Genomic DNA, 26728 nt, shown 5'->3' on the forward strand with positions numbered 1-26728 from the left:
GATTCTATAATTTATTTTTTTATTAGTATCCAAACACCTCATACGACATCCTATATAACATCCAATGTAACACCTCAAAACTTTACACCAAAGTCCTTATGCTCCTTAAAGCCAGCACGACGGCTTTGGGGCAGTGTGACGTCGAGCCCCATTGACCGTCCTCTCCCGTACTCCCGTGAAGATCAATCAGCCTGTTCGCTTGCTCATAAACGATCGTAAATTTCCAGCCAGAAATAGTGTTTTTCTCTCACACCAAATCAGCAAGCAGTAAATAATCCACGATACGATACAGCCTCCCGAACAGGCTGAATATCAGAGGCAAACGTGGAGGTCAATATCAAAGGGAAAAGGAAAACATAGCTAAGAATGCAATCATTCCTATAGTGCCATTTGATAGCCTGCCATGGACACAAGAAGCAAGAAAAGTGATCCTGCAAGTCCTACAACGAGCACAAGAAATCAAAGAAGAGTAGAAGACTCGTTGTGATTGTCATAAGATTATGATATGTGTGCACGTGGGCTTAATGTAATGTGTGAATACTTGTTCGTATTTCAATCTTGATGTATGCATCTATGAACATTATGAGATATCAGCATGTGTCATGCGTGAACAAGTATTGGTCAAATTTACAAAAATTTGACTCTCTACAACTTTAGAAATTGATTTATTTAGAGAAGGGGAGAGTACATGTATAAGAAAAGAATGACTAAATATAAGGAGTACCAACGTACTGTCTCATAAAGATTGACGTTATAGGGCTGGACACGTATGCATTACCCCTATGCCCCTGCTATATTTCTGACTTCACAGCACCACTCGTCTCTCTGTATTTTATTCACTTTCTGGTGACAGTCCTGACGGAAAGAGTAGACGAGCAGGGGATGAATGGACCGATGGGATGCTAGCTAGGCTGGGATACCTGTGAGTGGCTATAGCGTCTTCTTTTGTAAGACAAATTTTAAACGCTACAACATATCACATACTACATCAATGGCAAATTCCCTGTACGTCTATTCTATCATGGGACGGAGGGAGTACAAGACAAATTTTTGTCACAATCATATCACATACTACATCAATGGCAATTTAGTATTTTCATGTATCAGTTAACCAAGTTGGCTAATAGAATAGACGGAAGTGTTAGGTATATAACGAAATTTGGAGCTAGTCTCAAATAGGGAACTCTAAATTTCTTTAGGGTCATGGAAAGAACAAGGAGATTGCCTACCAGTGTCATATAGGGAATTTTCTTTTTAACATCACGGGAAGAAAAAAACAGCAACCAAAGCCAAAGGTGTTTTTCTCCCACAAGGCGTATCTGTATCTGCTTACTTGACTTTTTGATATAGTGTCATTGACGTTTGTATGATGCTTTTCAAAGATCTACCCATTTTGCTTTTGGAAAAAGTCCAAATTACTCCCCAAGTTTTGCCTATGTCTAGATAACCCTATAAACTAACATTTTGTTCAATTTACTCCCTCAAACTATTTTCTTTGGTCTAGTTTACCTCTTAATAAGTTTTGTTATTTTTGTTTCTCCATGTATAAGTTGAGTTTTAATATCAAATCATGTGGAGTAATAAAGGACAACATAAGTTATGTTAGAAAAATAAATCTTAAGTTTTTGTCACTATTTTGATAGCTTAGCAAATTTAATATTAAATAAACAATAGAGATACAATATCGTACAAAACACAATGATAAAAAAATTTATAATGTATTTGAGTAAAATGCACCCAGGGTCCTCAAACTTTTAAAGCATTCCTATCTAGGCCCTCAAACTAAAAAACGACCATCTAGGTCCCTAATCTACTGCAGTCGCACACTAAGTGTCCAAAACACGTCACACCAGCACCAGCATCTGACATGGCACACCAGCACCAGCACCTACTAGATGTCGTGGCCACGCCATAGTGGCAGGTGCTGGGCATGCAGCATGCTGCCGGGTTCGGGCACGGAGTAGGGAGGTCGCCGGTGGCTACTCCGGCCATGGCATGCTGTACACGTAGTGCTCCAGAACTACGGGCCTTTGTTGCTTGCCTCAAGGCCATCAAGTACATCGACGGAAACAGCTTCGCGGTGCCGCGGGGATGGCGCGCCGTGGAGCTGCTAGCGCATGGAGCCAGAGGAGGACGCCAACGCCGAGGCAGAAGCTCGTGATGGAGGACGCGCAACACCGCAATTGGAGATGTACCCGTCGCCGGTCATGGAGCAGAAGATGCAAGGCGAAGACAAAGGTCGTACGTGTGTGTGGAGGACCGGAGGTAGGCGCATGGCTGCTGTACGCGCACATGGTGCAAACCGGACGTGGCTGCTGCACGCGCGCATGGTGCATGCATGGTGCTCCATGGCGGCGCGTTCTACGTTGCTGGCGACGAGAGCACTCGCGCAGCACGGCTACGACGGAGCGACAGCGAGGCGCGTCCGCGTGCACGCTAGCGTGGCGCGGTGAGGTCATGGCGGCTGAAAGCTCTAGTTTGGTTTTGATGAATTGATGAAACCCTAAGTGCTAACCTAGTTTATCAAGTGATCATGAGATAGGTAGCACATTCCAAGTGGTGAAGCAAATGAAGATCATGACATGATGATGGCGATGCCATGGTGATGATCAAGTGCTTGGACTTGAAAAGAAGAAAGAGAAAAACAAAAGGCTCAAGGCAAAGGTATAAATCGTAGGAGCCATTTTTTTGGTGATCGAGACACTTAGTGAGTGTGATCACATTTAGGATCGATAGTCATACTATTAAGAGGGGTAAAACCCGTATCAAAATGCGGTTATCAAAGTGCCACTAGATGCTCTAACTCATTGCATATGCATTTAGAATCTAGTGGAGTGCTAACACCCTTGAAAATATTTGTGAAAATATGCTAACATATGTGCACATGGTGATACACTTGGTGGTTGACACATTTGAGCAAGGGTTAGAAACTTCACCGGCGGAGAGTGCGGACAGTCTGACAGTGCCACCGGCGCTCTATACCGAAAAGACAGAGGTCACAGTAAGTGACCGGACGCTGGTCTTGGTACGACCGGTGCGTCCAATCAGTAGAAGCTACAGAGACGTTGGCATCGGTCTCTGACTGGATGCTGGGTCACTTAGTGACCGGACACTGGAGGGGTGCGTTCGGTCCTGCTGACATGGCAGTGCACAGAGGTGACGCCAAGTGATCGGACGCTGGGTGAGTCCAGTCGAGCATTTTTGGATGCTTACTGGAAACGACCGAACGCTGAGGTCCAGCGTCTGATCACTTCGTAGCAACGCGTCCGGTCATCACTTGACCGCTGGGATCGAGCGCTCAGTATTTGAAGAAAGGGGACATGTGGCGCACATCGCGTGATCGGCGCGTCCGGTCGGCCCGTGTTCAGTGCAGTGAGGAGCCCAATGGCTCTATTCGTGGGGGCTCTCTATTTAAGCCCCATGACCGGTCAAGCTCACTCTCTTGGCCATTTACATTGACATAACAACCTTGTGAGCTTAGCCAAAGCCCTCCCACTCATCTCTATCGTAGATTCATCATCTTTGTGAGATTGGGAGTGAATCCAAGTGCATTGCTTGAGTGTTTGCATCTAGAGGCACTTGGTGTTCGTGTTTCGCTGCGGGATTCGCTTGTTACTCTTGGTGGTTGCCACCACCTAGACGGCTTGGAGCAGCAAGGATCATCAAGCGGAGGGTGGTGATTGTCTCCGGCTCCGATCGTGGTGATTGTGAGGGGTTATTGACCTTTCCTGGTGGAGAGCCAAAAGGTACTCTAGTGGATTGCTCATGGCTTGTGTGATCCTTATCTTATGTTGGTTGTGCGGCACCCTATTGAGGGTTTGGTGTGTGATGTCAATTAGCGCGTGAACCTCCAAGTGAGTGAATCACCACAACGAGGAGTAGCTTGTCGGCAAGCAAGTGAACCTCGATAAAAAATCATTGTGTCATCATTTGATTCTGAGGTGATTGGTCTTCATTGTTATTCATTCTTGTGATTGATTGGCTCCTTCCTCAACATGGCGGTATAACTATCTTGCTCTCTCTCTCTCTTTACATTACCGCAAACTAGTTATCAAGCTCTTTAGTGTAGCTAGTTGTGAGAGATTGTTAGTTTGGTTAGTGTGGCTCTTTAGTTAGTCTTTGAGAGCACACTAACTTAGTGTAGTGCTATAGCTATTGTATGGTTAGAGACAATAGAAACTAAAGTTGTGGTAGGTGGCTTGCATTTGTAGTAGGCTAGTGCAACACTTGCTTTACCTCATAATTGTCTAACCGGTTTGTTAAGTGTTGTTGTAGAAATTTTCAATATGCTATTCGTCCCCCCTCTAGCCATTAGGACCTTTCAAGTGGTATCAGAGCCGAGGTCACCGTGATTTGAGGCTTAACAACCTTCGGTGTAAAAATGGCTCAAATCAACAACACCAAAAAACCACACCAATTTGATGGCATAAATTATCCTTATTGGAAGTCAAAGATGACCACACATATCAAGTCAATCAATAGAAAGGTGTGGAAGGTGGTAGAAACCAAAATTGAGATTAATGATCCAGAGAATCCCACCGCGGCCAAAGAAGTGCTTCTCTAAAATAATGACATTGCTCTAAGTACCATTCATGATGCAATTGATGAGAGAACATTTGAGCAAATCAAGAATATTGAGATGGCTCATGAGGCTTGGAAGAAGTTGGAAGAATCTTTTGAGGGCACTCAAGCCATGAAGGGTGCAAAGGCATACATTCTCAAAGAGAAGTTTGCAAGCTTCAAGATGAAGGAGGATAAGAGTATGCCAGAGATGTTCCATAGGCTTCAAGTGCTTGTCAATGATCTCAAAGCACTTGGAGAAGAGGTGAAGGACAAGGACTTCTTCCATAAGTTCTTGAGATGCTTACCTTCAAGATTTGGCATCTTGGTCACTATTCTAGTGAGAAGTGATTTGGACACCATGACACCAAACCAAGTGTTGGGAGATATAATGACCGATGATACATATAGAGATGATGATGAGAAGAAAGAAAAGAAGGAGAAGAAAGATGAGAAGAAAGATAAGAAGAAGAAGAGTGTGGCATTCAAGGCCACATCAACCAAGGATAAGACAAAGCAAGATACATCAAGTGAAGATGATGGTTCATGGGATGATGATGATGATGAGAATATGGCTCTCTTTGTCAAGAAATTTGGCAAGTTCATGATAAAGAAAGAGTACCGTGCTAGAAGAAAGAAATCTTCATCCAAGAACAAGGAAGAGTCAAGAAGGTGCTTCAAATATGGAAGCAAAGATCATCTTGTTGCTCAATGTCCATACAATAGCGACAATGATGATGACAACAAGAAGAACAAGAAGAAGGACAAGAAGGAAAAGAAAGAGAAGAAGGACAAGATGACCTTTAAGAAGAAGAAGGGTGGTTCATATGTGGTCACTTGGGATAGTGATGCTTTCTCAAGTGATGATGATGATAGTGATAACGACAAGACCACCAAGAAGAAGGCACTTACAAGCATTGCTATCAATGAGAAGCCTTCTCTCTTCGACAATCCATCATGCTTCATGGCTAAGGCCACTAAGGTATAAATTTGTGATGATGGAAGTGATGGGGAACATGATAATAAAAATGAAAATGAAAGTGATAGCGATGATGATGAACCTACTAAGAATGAACTATTTGATATGCTAGAAGATGCTAGAGAACACTTTGACATCAAGAGAAGGGAATGCAAAAGCTTGCGTAAGGAACTAAAAGCCCTTAAGCAAGCCCTTGATGAGCTCAATGCATCTCATGAGAGGCTAGATGAAGCCCATGAGAAGCTTGGCAAGGCTCATAAAAAGCTTGAAAAGGCTCATTCCTCTTTGCTTGATGAGCAAAATAAAAAGAAGCATGTTGAAACTTGCAATGTAGGCTTAACTTGTGATATAATTGATGAATCATTATCTATGCCTACCATTGTTGCTCCCGCTAACCCTTCTTGTAGTACTTCTACTTCCACCTCATCTAGTAGTGATGGTCTCACTTATGATGCCTCACTAATGGTTGAGAATGAGAACCTCAAGAAGGAGGTCAACAAGCTCACTCACACCTTGGCTAAGGCCTATGGTGGTGAGGACCGCTTGCTTATGTGCTTGGGTAGCCAAAGAGCTTCTCTCTACAAAGAGGGATTGGGCTATACCCCCAAGAAAATCAAGGTGGCTTTTGCTCCTCACAAGACTAGTTTTGTGAAGAACAATGGTCGGTTTTGCACTAGTTGTAAGCAAGTTGGTCATAAAGAGCATGAATACAAAAATAAGAGCAAAAATGCCAATGTATCCTCCATTAAGCTTGATTCTTTTTATATGCTTACAAAGGGTGCGAATGGTGTAAAGGCTAAGTTCATTGATAAACTATGGATGGGCTCAAAGAAGAAAGCCATTTGGGTACCAAAGAGTTTAGTGACTAACCTTCAAGGACCCAAGCAAGTTTGGGTACCTAAAAAGAATTGATCTTCTTTTGTAGGTCAATTACAAAGCCGGAGGAAGACATTGGGTTCTTGATAGTGGGTGCACTCAACACATGACCGGTGATGCAAGAATGTTCAACTCAATCAACACCAATGGTAATGATGGTTATGATAGTATCACATTTGGTGACAATAGCAAAGGCAAGGTCAAAGGGCTTGGTAAGATTGCAATATCCAATAACATGAGCATTTCTAATGTGTTGCTAGTAGAGAGCTTGAACTTTAATTTGCTATCCGTGGCTCAATTGTGTGATCTTAGATTCAAATGCATATTTGGGATAGATGATGTAGAGATCATAAGTGTAGATGGCTCTAATTTGATCTTCAAAGGCTTTAGATATGATAATCTATACTTAGTTGATTTCAATGCTAGTAAAGCTAAATTATCTACATGCTTGTTCACTAAGTCTAGCATGGGTTGGTTATGGCATAAAAGGCTTGGTCATGTTGGAATGAAACAATTGAATAGATTGGTTAAGCATGACTTGGTTAGAGGCTTGAAAGATGTTGTGTTTGAAAAGGATAAGCTTTGTAGCTCTTGTCAAGCTAGAAAATAAGTTGAAAACACTCATCCTAAGAAAAGCATGATGAGCACTAGTAAAGCATTTGAATTATTACACATGGATTTGTTTGGGCCAACACAATACACTAGCATCGGTGGTAATAAATATGGCTTTGTGATAGTGGATGATTACACTAGATAGACATGGGTATTCTTTCTAGTGGACAAAAGTGATGTGTTTACAACATTCAAATCATTTATCAAGGGCATTCACAATGAGTTTGAAACAACCATCAAGAGAGTTAAAAGTGACAATGGTAGTGAGTTCAAGAACACTAAAATTGATGAGTTGTGTGATGAATTTGGAATTAGACATCAAGTCTCGGTCAAGTACACTCCACAATCAAATGGCCTTGTTGAGAGGAAGAATAGAACACTCATTGATATGACAAGGTCTATACTTAGTGAGTACAATGTGAGCCAATCTTTTTGGGCCAAAGCTATCAACATGGCTTGCTATTGTAGCAACCGCCTCTATTGTCACCCATTGAAAGAAAAGACACCATATGAGCTCTTGAATGGTAGAAAGCCCAACATTGCATATTTTTGGGTCTTTTGTTGCAAATGCTATATCTTAAAGAAATGCACTAGATTGGACAAGTTTGACAAGAAATGTGATGAAGGATTCCTACTTGGTTATTCCACTACAAGCAAAGCATATAGAGTTTGGATTTTAGATAGTGGTACTCTTGAGAAAGTTCATGATGTTGAATTTGATGAAACCAAGGGTTCACAAGAAGAAAATAAGAACTTGAAAGATGTTAGAGGCATTCAACTTTCAAATGCCATGAAAAACATGGATGTTGGTGAATTGAGGCCTAGGCAAGTGAATGATGATGAAGATGATCAAGTGCAAGTGCTCTCTAACTCAAATGTGCAAGATGATACAAATCAAGTTATTACAAGTGGCTCTCATGACAATGAATAAGATCAAGTGGCTAGTACATCATCTCAACTCATTGAACAAGCAAGTGCAAGCAATCAAGTTCCAATACTCCAACAAACAAATATTGCAAGAGATCATCCTTTGAACACTATAATTGGAGATATTTCTAGAGGTGTGCAAACTAGATCAAGATTGGCTTTATTTTGTGAGCACTTCTCATTTGTGTCTTTCATTGAACCAAAGAAGATAGATGAAGCATTGAAGGATGTTGATTGGGTAAATACTATGCATGAAGAATTGAATAACTTCACAAGAAATCAAGTATGGGAATTAGTAGAGAGACCAAAGGGACACAATGTGATTGGAACCAAATGGGTCTATAGAAACAAGCAAGATCAAGATGTGATAGTAGTAAGAAACAAAGCAAGATTGGTAGCACAAGGATATACACAAGTTGAAGGTCTTGACTTTGGAGAAACATATGCCCCGGTTGCTAGATTAGAAGCAATTAGAATCTTGCTAGCCTATGCTTGTGCCCACAACATCAAGCTCTATCAAATAGATGTTAAGAGTGCATTTCTCAATAGTTACATCAATGAAGTATATGTTGAGCAACCTCTCGGTTTTGAAGATCACAAGAAGCCCGACCATGTGTACAAGTTGAAGAAGGTATTGTATGGCTTGAAGCAAGCACCTAGAGCATGGTATGTGAGATTGAGACTTTCTACTCTCTAAAGGGTTCATGATGGGCAAGGTTGACACCACTCTTTTCATCAAGAAGATTGGAAAAGATTTATTTGTGTTGTAAATCTATGTTGATGACATCATATTTGGATCAACCAATCAAGACTTTTGTGATGAGTTTGGAAAGATAATGGCTAATGAGTTTGAGATGTCTATGATTGGAGAGTTAAGTTATTTCCTTGGTCTTCAAATCAAGTAATTGAAGAATGGTATATTTATGAGTCAAGGCAAGTATATCAAGGATATGATCATGAAGTTTGGCATGAGTGATAGTAAAGCCATTAGCACACCAATGGAAACAAATGACAACTTAGATAGTGATGCAAGGGGAAATATGGTGGATCAAAAATTGTATCGATCTATGATTGGAAGCCTACTCTATGTGACCGCATCAAGGTCGGATGTCATGTTTAGTGTATGCATGTGTGCAAGATTTCAAGCCTCACCAAAAAAAGTCATTTGAAGGCTACAAAGAGAATATTGATGTACTTGAAGCATACACCAAATGTTAGTTTGTGGTATCCCAAAGGAGCAAAGTTTAAGCTAGTTGGTTACTCCGACTCGGATTATGCAGGATGCAAGGTTGAAAGGAAGAGCACCTTAGGCACATGTCAATTGTTGGGAAGATCACTTGTTCCATGGTCATCAAAGAAGCAAAATAGTGTTGCATTATCAACCGCCGAAGCCGAATACATATCCGCCGGTAGTTGTTGTGCACAAATACTTTGGATGAAAGCCACTTTGAGTGACTTTGGAATTAAGTTCAAGAAAGTGCCATTGCTATATGATAATGAGAGTGCAATCAAGTTAATAAACAATCTGGTTCAACATGCAAGAACAAAACACATTAATGTCCGCCACCATTTCATAAAAGATCACCAACAAAAAGGGGATATTTGTATTGAGAGTGTAGGCACCGAGGATCAACTTGTCGATATATTCACCAAGCCATTGGATGAGAAAAGGTTTTGCAAGCTAAGGAATGAGTTGAACATATTGGATTTCTCAAATATGTGTTGATGCACCCCCCCCACTTATATGACATGTCTCTCCTTTGAGCAATCCAAGATAAAAGTTGATTGGCATGTCATACATCCTTGCTAAGGACATATTTAGTGCATTTAGACATCTTTCACATTTAATAGGCTCATTCATAAAAATCAAATGAATTTGATGATTGTATGGTACTACTATTTCTTTTATGCTTATTTTGATCTAGTGGTAGCATATGACATGTTTGTGGGCTTATAAACCTAGTGTTCGATCTAGAAAATGAGCTCTAAGTGTTTAACTCAACATGGTACAAGATAACCCTTATTTGGAGGTGTGAAGAAGCTCGTCCTTGGATCAAACCGAGTTAAATATCTTTGGCAAATGATCTAGATTGGACCAAATTTGGAAAAATGATCCTCACCCTATTGATTGACATTGATAATCTCAATCTATCTATAATTTAAGCCTTTGTGGTTATTGATGACAAAGGAGGAGAAATAGTGTACAAAGATAGTGAAAAGACAACAAAGAGGGAGAATTTAACATAGGGGGAGAGATATGATAAAGGAAGGGGATCAATTAACGAGCACATAAGTAGGGGGAGCAAGCTCATGAACTTGCATGGTGCATTTCAATATGCATTTTATATGTTTGCTTACATGGCACAAGTTTTAAATTTCAACATCCATGCTTGTGTGGTGTATGCTAGTTGTAGGTTTGAATGATGAAATTAAAATCTAGCATACATAGGTTATCTAGTGATTTCATTTCCAAGTGTTTCCAAGTGGTATCAAGCTAACCATGGTGCTAAGGATGGTATAATGGTGCACTCCTATTGGTATCACGCTTCAAAGGTCCATCTTTTATACCTTAGCATCATTTGGTAGACATTGTCTCCTATATTTCCTATCTAAGCATATGTGCAGGCTACAATCCAAACTCTTAGCACATATGTAGGGGGAGCAATTGCTACCATATGGGGTTCATGAAACTTGTACATATCCTTTTACACATAGTAAATATGCTTAGACAAGCAACATGGATTCAATTGAATTTCAATTCATATCTTTGTGAAAGGGTTGTCATCAATTACCAAAAAAGAGGAGATTGAAAGCTCTAGTTTGGTTTTGGTGAATTGATGAAACCCTAAGTGCTAACCTAGTTTATCAAGTAATCATGAGATAGGTAGCACATTCCAAGTGGTGAAGCAAATGAAGATCATGACATGATGATGGCGATGCCATGGTGATGATCAAGTGCTTAGACTTGAAAAGAAGAAAGAGAAAAACAAAAGGCTCAAGGCAAAGGTATAAATCGTAGGAGCCATTTTGTTTTGGTGATTAAGACACTTAGTGAGTGTGATCACATTTAGGATCGATAGCCATACTATTAAGAGGGGTGAAACTCGTATCGAAATGCGCTTATCAAAGTGCCACTAGATGCTCTAACTCATTGCATATGCATTTAGAATCTAGTGGAGTGCTAACACCCTTGAAAATGTTTGTGAAAATATGCTAACGCATGTGCATAAGGTGATACACTTGGTGGTTGGCACATTTAAGCAAGGGTTAGGAACTTCACCGGTGGAGTGTCCACCCATAGAGTGCGGACAGTCCGACGGTGCCACCGGTGCTCTATACCGAAAATACGAAGGTCATAGTAAGTGACCAGACGCTGGTCTCGTTAGGACCGGCGTGTCTGGTTAGTAGAAGCTACAGAGACGCTGGCGTCGGTCTCTGACCGAATGCTAGGTCACTTAGTGACTGGACGCTGGAGGGGTGTGTCCAGTCCTGCTGACGTGGCAGAGCACAGAGGAGACGCTGAGTGACCGGACGCTGTGTGTGTCCGGTCGAGCATGACCGGACACGTTCGGTCGTGAAAAATCATTTCTGGATGCTTACTAGAAATGACCGAACGCTGAGGTCCAGCGTCCGGTCACTTCGTAGCAGCGCGTCTGGTCATCACTTGACCGTTGGGATCGAGCGCTCAGTATTTGAAGAAAGGGGACACATGGTGCACATCGCATGACCGGACACTGAGGTTCAGCGTCCGGTCAATATGACCGGCGCGTCCGGTCGGCCCATGTTCAGTGCAGTGAGGAGCCCAACGGCTCTATTCATGGGGGCTCTCTATTTAAGCCCCATGGTCGGCTCAAGCTCACTCTCTTGGCCATTTGCATTGACATAGCAACCTTGTGAGCTTAGCCAAAGCCCTCCCACTCATCTCCATCATAGATTCATCATCTTTGTGAGATTGAGAGTGAATCCAAGTGCATTGCTTGAGTGTTTACATCTAGAGGCATTTGGTGTTCGTGTTTCGCTGCGGGATTCGCTTGTTATTCTTGGTGGTTGCCGCCACCTAGACGGCTTGGAGCAGCGAGGATCATTGAGCGGAGGGTGGTGATTGTCTCCGGCTCCGATCGTGGTGATTGTGAGGGGTTCTTGACCTTTTCTCGGCGGAGAGCCAAAAGGTACTCTAGTGCATTGCTCGTGGCTTGTGTGATCCTCATCTTATGTTGGTTGTGCGGCACCCTATTGAGGTTTTGGCATGTGATGCCAATTAGCGCGTGAACCTCCAAGTGAGTGAATCGCCACAACGAGGAGTAGCTTGCCGGCAAGCAAATGAACCTCGGTGAAAAATCATTGTGTCATCATTTGATTCCGAGGTAATTGGTCTTCATTGTTATTCATTCTTGTGATTGATTGGCTCCTTCCTCGACACGGCGGTATAACTATCTTGCTCTCTCTCTTTACATTACCGCAAACTAGTTATCAAGCTCTTTAGTGTAGCTAGTTGTGAGAGCTTGTTAGTTTGGTTAGTGTGGCTCTTTAGTTAGTCTTTGAGAGCACACTAACTTAGTGTAGTGCCATAGCTATTGTGTGGTTAGAGACAATAGAAACTAAAATTGTGGTAGGTGGCTTGCATTTTTAGTACGTTAGTGCAACACTTGCTTCGCCTCATAATTGTCTAACCGGTTTGTTAAGTGTTGTTGTAGAAATTTTCAATAGGCTATTCACCCCCTCTAGCCATTAGGACCTTTCAGCGGTGGCATGCTACGTTCTAGCATCGTTGCGGTGTCACTGCCCTAACGTCCCATCGCGGAAGCTTCTACAGCCTAGGGTGACCCCGAATTGAGAGAGAGAGGCTGGGCAGAGCGAGATCGAGGGAGGACGGCCATGCGTGAGAATGCATCCGACGACCATGGCGGCTGTCGCGTAGAGATTTGGCCCGAGGGGCATCTACCTTGGATAAGCAGCGACGCAATCTGGTGGAGAGGGTGGAGAAGACCTTGGCGCAACTGGAGTGGAGGGGAATCGGACAATGGCGAGACGACGGTGGCAAATTTAGCGGGCGGAACTCGTCGACGTCAATGGTGGGGCTCTAGAACAAGGCAGAGAGGAAGAGAAGAGCAGAGCAGCGCATCGCTACTCCTCATTCTTGCCTGCATGGGGCGAGGTGGCAAGCCACACGCACGCTGCCGCAGGCGAGAGCCAACGCTCTGCCTCGCGCCCAGGCCGCCGTGAGCGAGCGCCGCTACGCCTCACGCGCACGCCGCCACGGGCACACACTCGGACATCACTGCCCCGTCGCTCACGGCCATTGCTACCGTACCACCGCCTCCACTTGGTCGTGCAGATGCTCTAGGCCGCTGTCGCTCACATGCGCAGGTGCGGGGCGGGCCTCTGCCGTCCATCAATTGCGCGGCCACCACATAGCCACCGTTCGCCGCCTCTGCTGCCGCCATACGGCCGCGTGACCATGCCACAGACCCGCTCTCACAGGTACACCCAGGCTCGGGCCAGCTCATCGGCCACGCCACACCGTCGACCCGCTCCCACTGCCGGAGTAGTCGTCGGTGACCTCCCTGTTTTGTGACCGAACCGCAGCAGCGTGCTGCAGGCTCACCACCTGCCACCGTGGCATGGGCACAGCATCTAGGTGCCACTGTGGTATGGCCACATTTGATGTTGGCACCGCGTGGCGGATTTTGGACTGTTGGTGTGTGACAGGAGAAGATTAGGGACTGAGATGGTCGCTTTTTTAGTTCGAGGACCCATATAGGAACGCCTGAAAAGTTTGAGGACACAGGGTGTATTTTACTCATGTATTTTTATAACACAAAATATGATGTCCCTATCACCACACAAAATTTGAAACTAAAACACAATTTATACATAGAGAAATAAAAAAGAAAATTTTTAAGGTGTAAATTGGATCATCTTAAATAGTTGGAGTAAATAATTGAACTAAATGTTAGTTTAGGGGTTACATGGACATAGGCCACAACTCCTAACAAACTAAGATCTACCCATTCAGTCTTACACCACGTTGACAGGATGAGAAAACAAAGGCCAAAAAAGAAGAGAAAGGTGAGCTTACGAGGACAATCACACATGATGGCGTTGATTACCCACTCCACCATACACAACCAAATCATGAGTCATCCTACATGATGAGTGGCGACACGACAGGTAAGGTCTTGGTCACCAAAAAGCGCCGTTCTCTTTCCCTTCATATCTTCTTGTTACAAACCCACATCAAACTTAACCTCTTTTTTTAACCAGCAAAAGCTACTTCTATTTTATTTATGTTAAGTAATGGGTTGCTCAAACTTGATGTGTGGTTGCACAGTTCATTTCCCTATTGTATACAGTCTACAGGTGTCGAGTACATGTTTTTATATCATACCACACTAGATATTTGGAATACGTGACTATCACTAAGTTTGCATTAATTGAAATTAATTTTATGGTGGATCAATTGAAATAATTTAAGTTTGCATTATTGTAAATGCGGTCAAAATTTGAGAAGTTTGATTTAGGAAAAAATGACATAAAACAAAGGATGATATACTCTTTAAAATAAAGGAGGATATGGATTAAGTGACAAACCGAGCCCCTCACAAGAATGTTAGGTTCAGAATCAATAATAGGAAATTTCAACCTTATTCTAGAGAGAATCTAGCTAAAGCTATGATTTTTTAGTATAAATAGCATATGCACCTTTTCCTTCTTGAACGTAAGGCTCAACAAAACTATTCCTATATCACAGGACATGTATGACATATGAGGGCGTATGCAATGTTGAGAAATAGTGAAAAATATGGATTTTTTTTAAAGTCAACAAATTTAAGTACAAACTATTGTTTTACCTTACTTTAAATGCATTTGGATAAGTGGAGAGGTGAGTTGAAGCATTAACATAGAGAGGGTAATAGGAACGAGGGTATTGAAGTTTGGAGGTAGGAGTGTATTTGTTTTTGTAGGAATGTGAGGTTTGGTGAGACAGGAAATGAGAGTTTAGTGCCTGTTTAGTTTCTAAAATTTTGCAAAATTTTTCAAGATTTCTCGTCACATCGAATCTTTGGACGCATGCATGAAGCATTAAATATAAATAAAAAATAAAACTAATTACACAGTTTAGACGAAATTCACGAGACGAATCTTTTAAGCCTAATTAGACTATGATTGGATACTAATTGCCAAATAACAACGAAAGTGCTACAATACCATTTTTCAAAAAATTTCGCCAACTAAACAAGGTCTTAGAGGGCCAACTGACATTGGGGAGGAATAGTAGGGCGCGTTTGGTTTCTCAGTGGCGCTTGCCTCACCCCGCCGGCACGGACTCCAAAAAAACTCGCCCAGCTGAGCGAGCCTGATGCGCTCTCCGACTGTGGCATAGCTTGCACGGGAACCGAGATAACCAGCAAGGGAACCAAACGCATTCACTGGCTCAGCATCGTCGCTCAGCGAGGCTAGGCGAGCCTGAGCAGAAGAACCAAACGTGCCCGTAATTGAGTGGGAATCGTGTTTGAAAATGGATATATCCTCACCATTCATTATGATTTGCAATATAAATTTCTACCCAAAAGTCTTCACACCAAACTAAAGATGTCAATTGCCTCTTCAACTTTCCTTCTTATTTCTCTACACGAACTAAACAGAGTACTGCAACTAAAAGTTAAATCCTCATTTTAATTTCTACTAGTAATTCCCGTACCCGCAGCCGATGTAATTCCCTCCCAACACGCCAGGAGGAACCGTGGAATTTTGTGTGGACGCGAAGCAAATATTTTGGAACCAAGGCGTCATTTTTTTTGAAACAATGGCATAAGCTCTGCCTTTCAATTAAGACGAATGAAGTTTATATACCAGCAAAGGTAACCAAGCGTGGTGCCAAACACCACGAAAGGTTAGCCCACCCACGCAACACGGCAGAGTACATACTACCATGAGTCATCGTTGCCGAGCGTGGTTGCAAAGCAGCCATCAGCTCCGACTTCTCATGGCAAAACACCGACGACCCATCCTAAGATGTCAGACCAACAGGCCCGAAGCAGGAGGCTGCAACAGGTCATCGTTGGCGAGCTCAACGGCTCCGCGAAGAGTAGCTCCGACTTCCTGCCTTGATCCCACGCCCCGCCCGCGGCGATTGCCGAGCCTCTAAAGCTGAAACCCAGCCGTCGGAGAAGGAGGGTTCGACCCGCGTCATCGTTGCCGAGCTACATCCCCTGATGCAGCAGCTCCGACTTCCCGATGCAGAACTCGCCGTCTCGCGTCAACCGGGCGCCGAAGAGGCAGAGGACAACCGCCGAAGGAGACATCACAGCCGAGACGAATTTCCACAACGACGCCTTCAGGAAGGGTACGACGCAGATAGCGCCGCCGTCGCTTGTCCAGGAATGGATCGGGTTTCCACACGTGGAAGACATGGCTAGGGGCACAAGAACACGACGCCCCCAACAAGAAAAACGCCGCCCACAGGCGTCGCCGTCGCCAAGGCTTTCGCCCGAGGTGCCCCTAGCACAAACGTCGAGCCAAGAAGCCGTACCGTAGCCTGTCGCCACCGTCGTCGTCACCGCCATCCCGCAGAAGCCCCTCTAGAGGGGCTTCGACGCGCCGACTGCTCACAGCAGCCGCACAACTGCGTCGGCCGCCACCCCCTCCGACCGAGCAACATGCAGAGGTGGACTTACCATGCCACGCGCGTCACCCTGCCGCACGCCGAAGCCGTCGCCAGCTGTCGTTGCCGCCACAAGCACCCGTCGTCGATGCTGCCGACCTCCGCCAGCCACCGACAGGCGCATGCCCCACCTCGGGTGCCGCCACCTGCCCTGGGGGCACCGGATCTGGCCATCAGGGCGCCAGACCCAGTGACCCCGGCTGGCGCCGCCACGTCCACGGCAAGGCCGAGGAGGAAAGGGGGAAGCGGAGGAGGAAGAAAGGCCCCCCCGCCACCGCCCGGTGCCTGCACGGGCGCTGGCCAGCGCTGCAGCCGTAGCAGGCGGCCCCGTCGAGCCCCACGCGGCTCGTGCGAGGGCACGCCCTGCCGCCTCGCAACTGCGCACGCCGCCACCAAGCGCGAGGAAGAGGAAGAGACTCGGCCCTAGGCGGCGCAGCCGCCACCACGGGCGCTGAACCCGCGGATCCGCGGCGTCTTGGACAGGAGCTGCCGCCACCGTCGCCCAGCGCCCGCCCAGGCGCAGCCCGCCGTAGATCCACGCGAATCCGGCCGTTGGACCGCCGGATCCGAACGCCGAAGCAAGGAGGCTGCCCCAGATAGGCGCTGGAGACGCCGGCGCCACCACCTGCCCCAGCGACCACGCCGAACCCCAGGACACGAGCTCGTCCCCGATCGTCGCAGCTTCCACCGCGAAGAAGAGCCTCGCCGCCGCCCTCACTGCAAGCTGCACGGCCATGCCGACGGCCTGCTCCGGCGACGGCGCGGCTGGAGAGAAGGAGGAAAAGAAGAGAGGCGGCTAGAGTTTAGGTCGCCTCCCGTGTGGCCTGCGTGGGGGCTGGGGTCTGTCTCCTCGATTGGTCTTGTGTTTCCTAAGGCGTCATTTTTCAAAAAAGAAAAAAAGAAAAAAGAAAAAGAAACTCTCCAAGGCGTCAGTCAAAGCGAAATGCCTCGTCCTGTACACTCCCGTCTTGGCGCATCATCATGTCATGTGGCAGCAGCATGGGCAGGTAACGCCGCCGCCTCAGCTGAATCCTCCCTCGTAGATTCGTAATCCCCTCCCCTCCCCCAATCCCAGCCCGACACCCACGTCCACGGCGGAATCCCATTCCGATCCCTCGCTCCCCGCCTCCCCTCTCCCTCGCCGTAGGGGCCGGGGGGCTAGGGTTCGTCGCGTCACCGCCGGCCTCCTCCGACGCGGCACCGGCCCCCCCGTGCCGCGTACCGGGCCCGGACGGATGCTATGCTGCTGAGCTGCAGGTCCCTCTCCACCTGGGTGCGCCGCCTCGTCGCTTGCATGGGGTGCGTCGTGCGCGCGTGCGCCCCGCCTCCCTCCCTTCCCATCCCATCCTCTCGTGATTCTTCGGTACATACACGTCACGGTGTAGTGGCCGCCGTGAGGCTCGTGGGGAGTTTTAGGATCCCCGCGTGCGATGCGATAGCGAGGTTCTCAAATTTCTATGCTTCTGTTCAGGGCACATATATGCTTGCTGCTCCCTGATTCAGATTGTTGGGCTCGTGCTGTTCTCGTGCCTACCAATGATTCTGATTGGTAGGCTGGTTTGGTTTATCCATTTCTCACTTCTCCTGTTCAGCCAGTTGATTCCGTCGCGTTAGGTGCAGTATCTTACTGTTGTTTAATCTGCCTGGTCTATTTCCAGTATAAAAGAGAGGCATTTTAGTCTGACTTTGGTACTGGGCCTCTGTATGGAAATATTCAGTCTCTCGCTGCTGAGTTCACGGAGTGATAGTTGTTTGGTAGTTTACTGCAACCATCTATCGTGTCACAAATGGTCATAACTTTGGCCTTTTTCTCTTTTGTATGTATGTAGTACAAGAATAGAGTACATCATAGCTTATCTGGGCTCTCGAACACTGGTGCTAATCAATCACTGGCCGATCCTGGTTTGCTACAGAGCAGAGGTTGCTTTGGATGCTGTGCTAAGCCAACTCCAATAACAGCAGTAGACGAGCCTTCCAAACGGTTGAGGATCCAGGGGCGCTCGGTAAGGAAGGCTAGCCTGCCGGAGGACTTTTGGAGCACGAGTGCTCATGAGATGGAGAACAGCGGGATCCAATCGCAGAGGAGCATGTCTTCGATCAGCACGGTCGCTCAGTCCAGCGATCAGCATGTGGCGGGAAGTAGCAGCAACCCGAATGAGTTTGTGAATCAAGGTGAATTCATTCGTTTGATTTCCTCTTTGCCTTATTGATCCATCCTGTTACTGTCAAATAGTTCAAGTGTCTGACTGATTGTTAGAGCTCCATCATCCATGTGAATGGAAACCAAGTTTGAATGTCCAATGTTTGTGCTCTTCAATATATAGTGGTTGAGGTTCTAACTTCTCAGTAAAAGCTACAAACTATGATTGAAAAAGGTCTTTGCTTTATGTTCTAATCCTTATCTGTCTCAAAGTTGACATTGGATGATTCTGCATATCAATTTGTGGAAAGCCAATGACGTAAACCAGCAAAAGCCTCTATCTTGTTGAAGTACACTTCTCTGTTCTAGATGGCTTAATGTTCAAATCCTGATCAGTTTCAAATTTGACGTGAGATGATTCTCAGGTTCTGCAAACGCATCTGTGGGAATATGGTTATGTAAATCAGCAATAACATCTATGGAGTCAGCATTATACACTTATAATAATACTTTATAGAGAGCTTACTGATAGTAAATTCACAACTACAGTGATTTGGCAAGATTCCTTAAAAATATTGATGACTAAACTACTTTGTAGCGTTTTCTTTTCCAAAAAAGAAGAGGGAACCCTACTTTGTAGCATGCCCAGTTGTTACTAAGAAGTGAATGTTTTCCATTTATTTTTGTTCTTTGTTGATCTTTTCTGAATTTTCATACTGCCTATTTTTCAGGTCTTATGCTCTGGAACCAGACCAGACAACAGTGGGTTGGAAGCAAAAAACAGCATTCTAGATCTCAACAGCCTCGAGAACCAAAATTAAGGTGAATATTTTGTGATTTTCTTCCATCACACCTTAACGAGTGGGTTCCCTTGAGTTTCCTATTGCGAACCAAAATAACATTATGTTATTTGATAATTCTTTATAGCTTGTAACAGTGTTTTAAAGGCGTCGCCTAGGCGTCCAGGCGTACCCAGCTCGCCTTGGGAAACAGTGGCGCCTTGTCGCCTAGGCGCCGCCTAGGCGTCCAGGCGTACCAAGCACTCGCCTAGACGCCTAGCCGCCTTTAAAACATGGGCTTGTAAGAAAAACTGTCACGGTGCTTGTTTCAGTGAAGTAGGTGCATCAGTGTTCCAAAAACAGATTAGATTTCCTCCATAATCTGCAATTTTCTTTTAATGGTGTACAGTTGGAACACAACGTATGAGAGCCTGCTAGGAAGCAATAAGCCATTCTCCCAACCGATACCTCTTGGTGTAAGATCCCATGCTTTATTACTTGTCTTGTTTGCCTCGAAACTTTCTTAAGCTGAACTTATACTTGCAGGAAATGGTAGATTTGCTTGTGGACGCTTGGGAGCAAGAAGGACTTTATGATTAGGCCTGTGGAGTCCATTGTTTTACTCAGATTAATCGCTTAAATGTATTTGGAACTTTAGATGTGCAGAAGCTCTAGGTTCTTGAAAGCGATACATTTCGTGAGCACAATGGTGTACCCTGAATATCATATCATGAAACATGGCAGCGTCCTTATGTTAAGCAATTGTAATATATTATTCCCGTCAAGCTTATGAGAACATTAGATATTATACGTGGTGTTTTTATATGAAAACTTGATTTGGGTGATCTAGGCAACTGGATTAAAACAAAACGAAAAAATGGGCATGCCTTGGTGCAAGTGCAATCTGCAATGAGAAATGAAATTAATGAGAAACAAAAGAAATGTGAAGTTATTGCCCACTTTGTGAAGCAAATGCCGGTTACGGCCATGCTGGTTGATGAAAGCAGGTTGACGCGCCTTCCTTTTATTTTAAGTTTTTTTTATTATTTTCGAGGAAAAGTTAGTTCAGTACAAAGGGTAAAAAAGAAACTCCCCTGATTACATTGCACGTAGCAGCATTGCCAGCATAGCTACAATTACTAAAATGTGAGACGCCAACTATTCGGACAGACTCGAGCGCTCAAGCGGAACAAAACAGCATATAAATTTTAAAGGTGATCCATTTGAGTACAACTCAGGATCTTATGGCACTGATAACTCGGATGGAAAAGATATAAACATGATCGCATGGTTTAGATGCATATTTATACATGAGCTGTGCTCAAGTGGCTGTAAACATTTCGCTCGCTCGGATATGGGGTGATGCTACTAAGTTAGCTGAATCCACAGCATACAGAACTGAAATAGTCACCATTAAGGAAACATAAATTAAGGAGCATGGAAGATACGGCTGGTGAGGCACTGATTCTGTCCCAACAAATCACATCACATCAAAGAGTATTGAGTTTAGATGGTCACAGCACGTCAATGAATTTGAAGTTCAAGCACTCAAGGTATGTCTTTATACCAAACAAATATAACTACTTGAAGTTCAAACACTCAAGGTATGTCTTTATACCAAACAAATATAACTACGAAAGACTGTAACCTTCAAACAAAATGCTAGGAGGACAAGAATATGTTGCCCTGACCCTGATTGAACTGCTGCTCACGGACCTGAGAAGTCAAGCTTGTGACAAGGATCAAACCATTGGCCTCCATCAGTCAACAGCTTAGGTTCCTGCCAGTAGAGATGTGACTGGTCCTTCAAATTATCATTCAAGAAACTTGCTTCTAGTGGTGTAGTATCATTTAAGAAACTTGCTTCTGGTGGTGTAGTATAGAAACTTGCTTCTGGTGGTGTAGTAAAGAAACTTGCTTCTGGTGGTGTATCAGGGATCCCAGGATCAGAAAAACTAGCAAATGGATAACACTGGCCGAGATTGAAAACAGCATCTGAACCTATAAACAAAAAAAGTAAGCCTTGCATAGCAAATTCATGATATTGTGATGATAGAAAGCATTTAAGCACACTTATACCTGAAGATAAGTTTGAAGCTTGAATTTTAGTAATCGGACAGCCCTCATGTTCAGAGTTACCAAAGACCGAAGAAGAATGCATCATAGGGAATACCATTGGAATCGGTATTTCAAAAGATCTTCCAGACTTTGTGGGGTCATCAAGTATATCACTGTTGTGAACGTTTGCACCCAGCATACCAGTGGTTTGTGACGAGATGGATTCTGGAGATTGAATGATCTGTTGTTCCATAGAAGCCGAAGGACATTGAAGCAACCAGTCATTACTTAGGGTAAAGCTGGAACTTTGGAATGAAGGGAGCTCGACTGGATAGCCACTGGCAATGTCACTACCAAGAGGCAGCGACTGACTCTTTGTCAATACATAGTTCAAATCAGTGGAACAAAAGGTTTTCTCAGTCTCATCAGGAATTTGCAGACTAACAGTAGATGCATAGCGTTTCAAAGGTTTTGTTGGAATCACAGGATCCTTCTCGTAGTCAAGGTGCTGAAATGTCATTACCTCATCTATAAGATCATGCATGTCAACAACTTTTTCTTTTGCATACTCATTTAACTGTTTCTTGCCATGTGAAACTCCAGGAGTTTCACAGTTCATGTCTTGATGCGGATGTGTAACCTGAGAAAGCATATATTCTGGATAGATAGGCAAACCATGTCTTTGATTCCTCTTCAATCTGGTATTCCAATAGTTTTTAATTTCATTATCTGTGCGACCAGGCAACTGAAATAAACACAATACATTAGTGTCTAAAAAGGCCCAATTGAATTAGTAAAAATGATTTTCAAATTTAAGAAACAATTACTGTGAGAAGATTAAAAAAAAGATTTTAACAAGAAATGCCTTCAAAAAACAAACAATAGAAACAATACAAATGAAATCAGAGCAGTCAAAAGTAGCATCAAAATTCAACATCTACTACCCATAACTAGCCATAGAATAGTTATATAAAGTAACTATAGTCCACGTTTAACTACAATCAACATCTACTACCATACAATCATACATGCAACATCAACAGTTCCCCTTCCATTACTCATCAACTAATGCATACTAGGGCAGCTTCAGTGCTGGAACGAACCGTCAATTCCACATGAGACGAACAGATGTTTTGTTCAATAGCCCCAGTGCATCATCCGATTAGTGGGAACCGCATACATACACAATAAAATAAATTCTCTCTTCCTCACGTGGCTCCGTCTGCACCTTGACGCTCTCATACTCTCATCGAATCCCATTCTTCCTCTACCCGCTTGTCCAGTCACAAACCCAATCAATTGACGTGCTTTGGAGAGCCATGGTCGACTCCCGTGCGGCACTCAAGTGGCCCACGCTCATGCTCCTGCTGGGCAGCGTGATGCTTGCCACGGCATCGGAGGGCACAGGCTGCACGCAATAGTGATGGCCCCTCCCGTGTGGTTGGCAAAGGCGATTGCAGCTCTGACATCAGCTCTTAGTGGGTCGGACTCGGGGCTGGAGAAGAAACTGAGGGAACAGCAGAAGAGGAGAAGCAGCATTTGTGCAGGTTTTGCTACTTCTTGTTCTTAACAATTTTTTGACCAATTTCTTACCCTCATCTAGATCTTATTTTGTTCATGAGGCGGTGGGTAGAACAGGCCCCAAGATCTTCGTGGTCACGCATATCCCCAACGTGTGATGGACACCTCTGAAAACAGTGACATCCTTCCCCAAAGCCAGGTACGGTGACCTCAAGTCTATCCCCTCAGTGCACTAAACCATAGGGAAATAACAGTGAGTGCTCATGGTGATTTTTTTTATTCCTAGCATCGAACAGTGTTGGGAGGTCAATTTCTGCCTGACAGCTGTAGTCAACTCGTCCAATGTGCAAAGTTCTGTTGTGCAGCCCATGGTTCAATTTTCAACAACACGGGAGCTGCTCTTAGAATCTTTACCTGATAGAGGCTCAATTTGTTAACACACACCCTTAGAAGGACAAGTAAACCAATAGGTGATATTTGACCACGCATATCAAGTTTGTAAGGCAACAGCTACCAAGGTCCGAGGCATGTGCCATGATCAAAATACACAGGAAAGATGAACATCAGCATCAAGTGTAGCATCCTGAAAAGCAACTGCAGCTACAATTGCACTGGCATTTTAAAGCTTACGTAAGGTAATATCTGGTAAGAGATCAAAACAACCTGAAAAGTACATGACCACCATGGAAGAGTTAAAATATATGATAACTACACATGCTCTACAGCATATGGGAATATCAGAGTAATAAGTAACCTATTAAAGGATAGTGCAGGGGGAAAAGGCAAACTTATAAATAGCAAACTATGAATTGTCTATGCAGAAATGCAAAGGTGAGAATAATGACTACAGAGCAGATGTTCCTAAAATGTGAAGGAAAATAAATAGAAATTGATGAAGCCATCTAGGAGCAGCAGAAAAGCAACAGGCCCAACATGATAGCCTATTATTACAAAGCAAGCTGGGTTAGACTAGAGATGGAACCCAACATTAGCTACCAGAAAAAGAAGTTCTCAATGCACTGTACCAATCCTGTCCACCTGTAAAATGCAGCCTCAAAAGTTGAAACTGCTTCTACATATATTGCTCAGTAGTCTCTGGATTAAAATTTCATATTATTTAAAGTTTTGCCAGTTTAACCATATCGATGACAACATTTTATCACATTGCTTGGCTTAACTTTCATAATATTCTGGCGCTCTATAGTACCCAATGAAATTACTTATATTGCTTCAGTTGGGTGGGTAGGGGCCCCAAATGCAGCTAATGTAATAAGGCAACCGAGAAATTGTTTCTTTGGTAAAATAGTGAAGCGAAAAATTCTTCATGATTCTATCATCAGCAAGAGGCATTAAAATAAGATGTCCATTACCTAATTTGATTTTGTTTAATAAAAGAATTTCATTCTCACGGCCACAATAACAAAAAAATGCCTGTGCTAGTTGCAAGATCAGAATTAGCACTTAAGTTCACTGTTTCATTAAAAAATAATTAAGTTCACCAATCCGATAATTATTACTTCCCTATGAGGCTAGGGCCAAGGCCTTAATGCTGTTACCTTTCTATAATTGATTGATAAATCTGTAATACAAACATAATAAGTGATCTTTTGAGCACATCGAAACAAATGGAACAAATAGAGCCTCTTTGGCAGGGCTCCGGTGGCTCCGGCTCCGGCCTGTTGGCCGCCCAGCGGCCCACACCCAGTTACTGTTCACCAGAGCCGTTTTTCTCTCTCCTCCTTTCCTCTCTCACTGACACAACCGGAGCCGGCGAAGCTCGTTTTTCTGGCTCCGCGGCTCTGGCTCCTGCAGGCACCTGTCGGCCGACACCCGGCTACAGTGAAGGAGCCGGAGCCAGTTTGCCATGAGCAATGAGCATGCAAAAGGAGAGAAGCATAAATGTCTACTGCTAGCATGTATGTTGTCTGAAACTCTGAATATGTTAGCATGTGGCAAATACATGCAATATTTGGGGGAAATCAACATAATTCTATGAGATGGATTCGCAGAGCAGATCGATTCCAGGATGCAGGGAGCACGTACCCACTCCACCAAAGCATGTCATTCCCGACCTTTCTATGAACTAATCTAAATGTTACCACGAGACAACAGAACCAACGCAGGAAGGAAGCAGGAAAACTGCAGGAGAACGGCGAGCGCAGCAACTCACATGCGAGGCCATCTTGGCCCACTTGTTGCCCCACATGATGTGGAACCTGATGATCTTGTCGACCTCCTCAGCGTCGAAGGGCCCCTTCTTGAGATCGGGCCTGAGGTGGTTGGCCCAGCGGAGGCGGCAGCTCTTGCCGCAGCGGTTGAGCCCGGCGTTCAGCTGCACCTCGTTCCAGTTCCCCTCGCCGTGCGCCTCGACGTAGCTCTTGAGACGCTTGTCCTCGTCGGGCGTCCAGGGGCCCTTCTTCAGCTCGGGCACGCCGTCGCCGCTGGGGATCTCGTAGTCCCCGTCGCTGTCGGTCTCGTCGTCTTCGTCGTCGCCGTCCTCATCGTCGGGCGAGACGTACCCCGCCTCGGCCTCATCGTCCAGCCCAGGGTTCTCTCCAACCAGCGCAGGGTTCTCGTCCACCTTCGCCACCTCCTCCACCTTCACCACCGTCATTTTGATCTTCGAAGGCAACTGGGTTGTCCTCCGAAAGCTGGAGCTCCTTTAATCTACTGCAAGCAATTAAGCGAACCCATCAGTAAATTAAGCGAACCGAACGAACTCATTAGTAAATTAAGCGAACCGATCTGCAGCAATTGCAGACACAACCCGATCTGCAGCAATTGCCTACCCGACCAATCCGATCTAATCCAATCAAGTAAAATATAGTACTAATCTGAACAGGGGAGTGAGAGTTTCGATCTAATCCAATCAAATAAAACTAGTACTAATCTGAACAGGGAGGTGAGAGTCTTGGTCCGGGCTAGAACAGTATACGATGTATAGTAGGCGGCGTTCGTCGGAGCAGATCAAACTCCGGTGTGCAGTGGAGGCCGTGGCGGGGAGGGGAGGCCCGTGGCGGAGGCGGAGAGGGTGAGAAGCCACAGAGATTGGTTTGGAGAGTACGGCGGCCGTGAGGTGGACTGCTCCCGTCTATAGTACGCTACGGAGTCCCACGCAGTCCAACACGGGCCGCGCTGTGCACGGGCCGCTGCCAAGTGAGTTTGATCCGATTTTTTAGGCCTCTTATTAGAGCAACTCTCAAAAATTTGTTGTATTTTTTCTCATTTATAAGAATAGAAACTTTGGTAAAAAAACTCTTTAAGAATCTCTTTAATTAAATCTCTAAATATAGATTTTCTCCGTTTTGAATTTCTCGCTACATAAAGATGGAGAGCGAGTAGAAAACTGTTGAAGTGTGGAGATATATATAGGAAGTGATTTTTACTCGAATAACTCTTCAAATCATAATTTAGAAAGTGAAATTAGAAAAACTCTTATAACTAATTCTTCACAAGGAGCTTAAAGGAGCCGGACCCGTTTGTGTAAAAAAAGGGTCGGAGCGAGAAAAAAATTCTTCTAATTCCTCCCCACAAAGATACTATAATTTATCATACAACCATCATTAAAACCGTTTTTACCAATTATTTTCCAAAACAGCTTCAGCTTACCC

The 26728-nt window shown here is 44.5% G+C and overlaps 2 protein-coding genes across 10 annotated transcripts; one reads left to right on the plus strand and one right to left on the minus strand.

Moving 5' to 3' along the window:
- Positions 1-17544: 17544 nt before the first annotated feature.
- LOC136527347 (uncharacterized) lies at positions 17545-20429 on the plus strand. 8 transcript variants are annotated; one of them, XR_010776761.1, is made up of 6 exons: positions 17633-17892; positions 18449-18791; positions 19491-19581; positions 19687-19839; positions 19948-20014; positions 20085-20151. XR_010776761.1 is itself a non-coding variant. In XM_066520048.1 (5 exons), the coding sequence occupies exons 1-5, from the start codon at positions 17606-17608 to the stop codon at positions 20136-20138; spliced, it is 492 nt and encodes a 163-aa protein (XP_066376145.1). In that variant the 5' UTR covers positions 17545-17605; the 3' UTR covers positions 20139-20425. The 8 variants fall into 8 exon arrangements, 7 of the variants coding, with proteins under 7 accessions (XP_066376145.1, XP_066376146.1, XP_066376142.1 ...); XM_066520048.1 differs by lacking the exons at positions 17633-17892; positions 19687-19839 and adding an exon at positions 17545-17626 and having other exon boundaries at positions 18533-18791; positions 20085-20425; XM_066520049.1 differs by lacking the exons at positions 17633-17892; positions 19687-19839 and adding an exon at positions 17574-17626 and having other exon boundaries at positions 18538-18791; positions 20085-20425.
- A 554-nt stretch (positions 20430-20983) lies between these two features.
- Positions 20984-26198, minus strand: LOC136527346 (transcription factor MYB93-like). Of its 2 annotated transcripts, none has more exons than XM_066520042.1 (4): positions 26053-26198; positions 25288-25787; positions 21618-22341; positions 20984-21539 (listed from the first exon to the last, which is right to left on the minus strand). In XM_066520042.1, exons 2-4 carry the CDS (start codon positions 25729-25731, stop codon positions 21247-21249), a joined length of 1461 nt encoding a protein of 486 aa, XP_066376139.1. In that variant the 5' UTR covers positions 25732-25787; positions 26053-26198; the 3' UTR covers positions 20984-21246. The 2 variants fall into 2 exon arrangements, with proteins under 2 accessions (XP_066376139.1, XP_066376140.1); XM_066520043.1 differs by having other exon boundaries at positions 25288-25784; positions 26053-26174.
- Between the last annotated feature and the right edge of the window lie 530 nt (positions 26199-26728).

This window comes from Miscanthus floridulus, chromosome 19 (genome assembly GCF_019320115.1).
Source record: "Miscanthus floridulus cultivar M001 chromosome 19, ASM1932011v1, whole genome shotgun sequence".
Classification (NCBI taxonomy): domain Eukaryota; kingdom Viridiplantae; phylum Streptophyta; class Magnoliopsida; order Poales; family Poaceae; genus Miscanthus; species Miscanthus floridulus.

Bases quoted from the DNA above. Each gene is read 5' to 3' on its own strand.
- LOC136527347 (XM_066520044.1), top strand. From the start codon at position 17,860: ATGCTGCTGAGCTGCAGGTCCCTCTCCACCTGG. The intron at 17,893-18,448 runs GTGCGCCGCCTC...GTATGTATGTAG, and splicing joins GCAGGTCCCTCTCCACCTGG to TACAAGAATAGAGTACATCA. The intron at 20,015-20,084 runs GTAAGATCCCAT...TTATACTTGCAG, and splicing joins CCCAACCGATACCTCTTGGT to GAAATGGTAGATTTGCTTGT.
- LOC136527346 (XM_066520042.1), bottom strand. From the start codon at position 25,731: ATGACGGTGGTGAAGGTGGAGGAGGTGGCGAAGGTGGACGAGAACCCT. The intron at 22,342-25,287 runs GTGAGTTGCTGC...TGTTTATTTCAG, and splicing joins GGGCCAAGATGGCCTCGCAT to TTGCCTGGTCGCACAGATAA. The intron at 21,540-21,617 runs GTATAAGTGTGC...TTTTGTTTATAG, and splicing joins AGCTTCAAACTTATCTTCAG to GTTCAGATGCTGTTTTCAAT.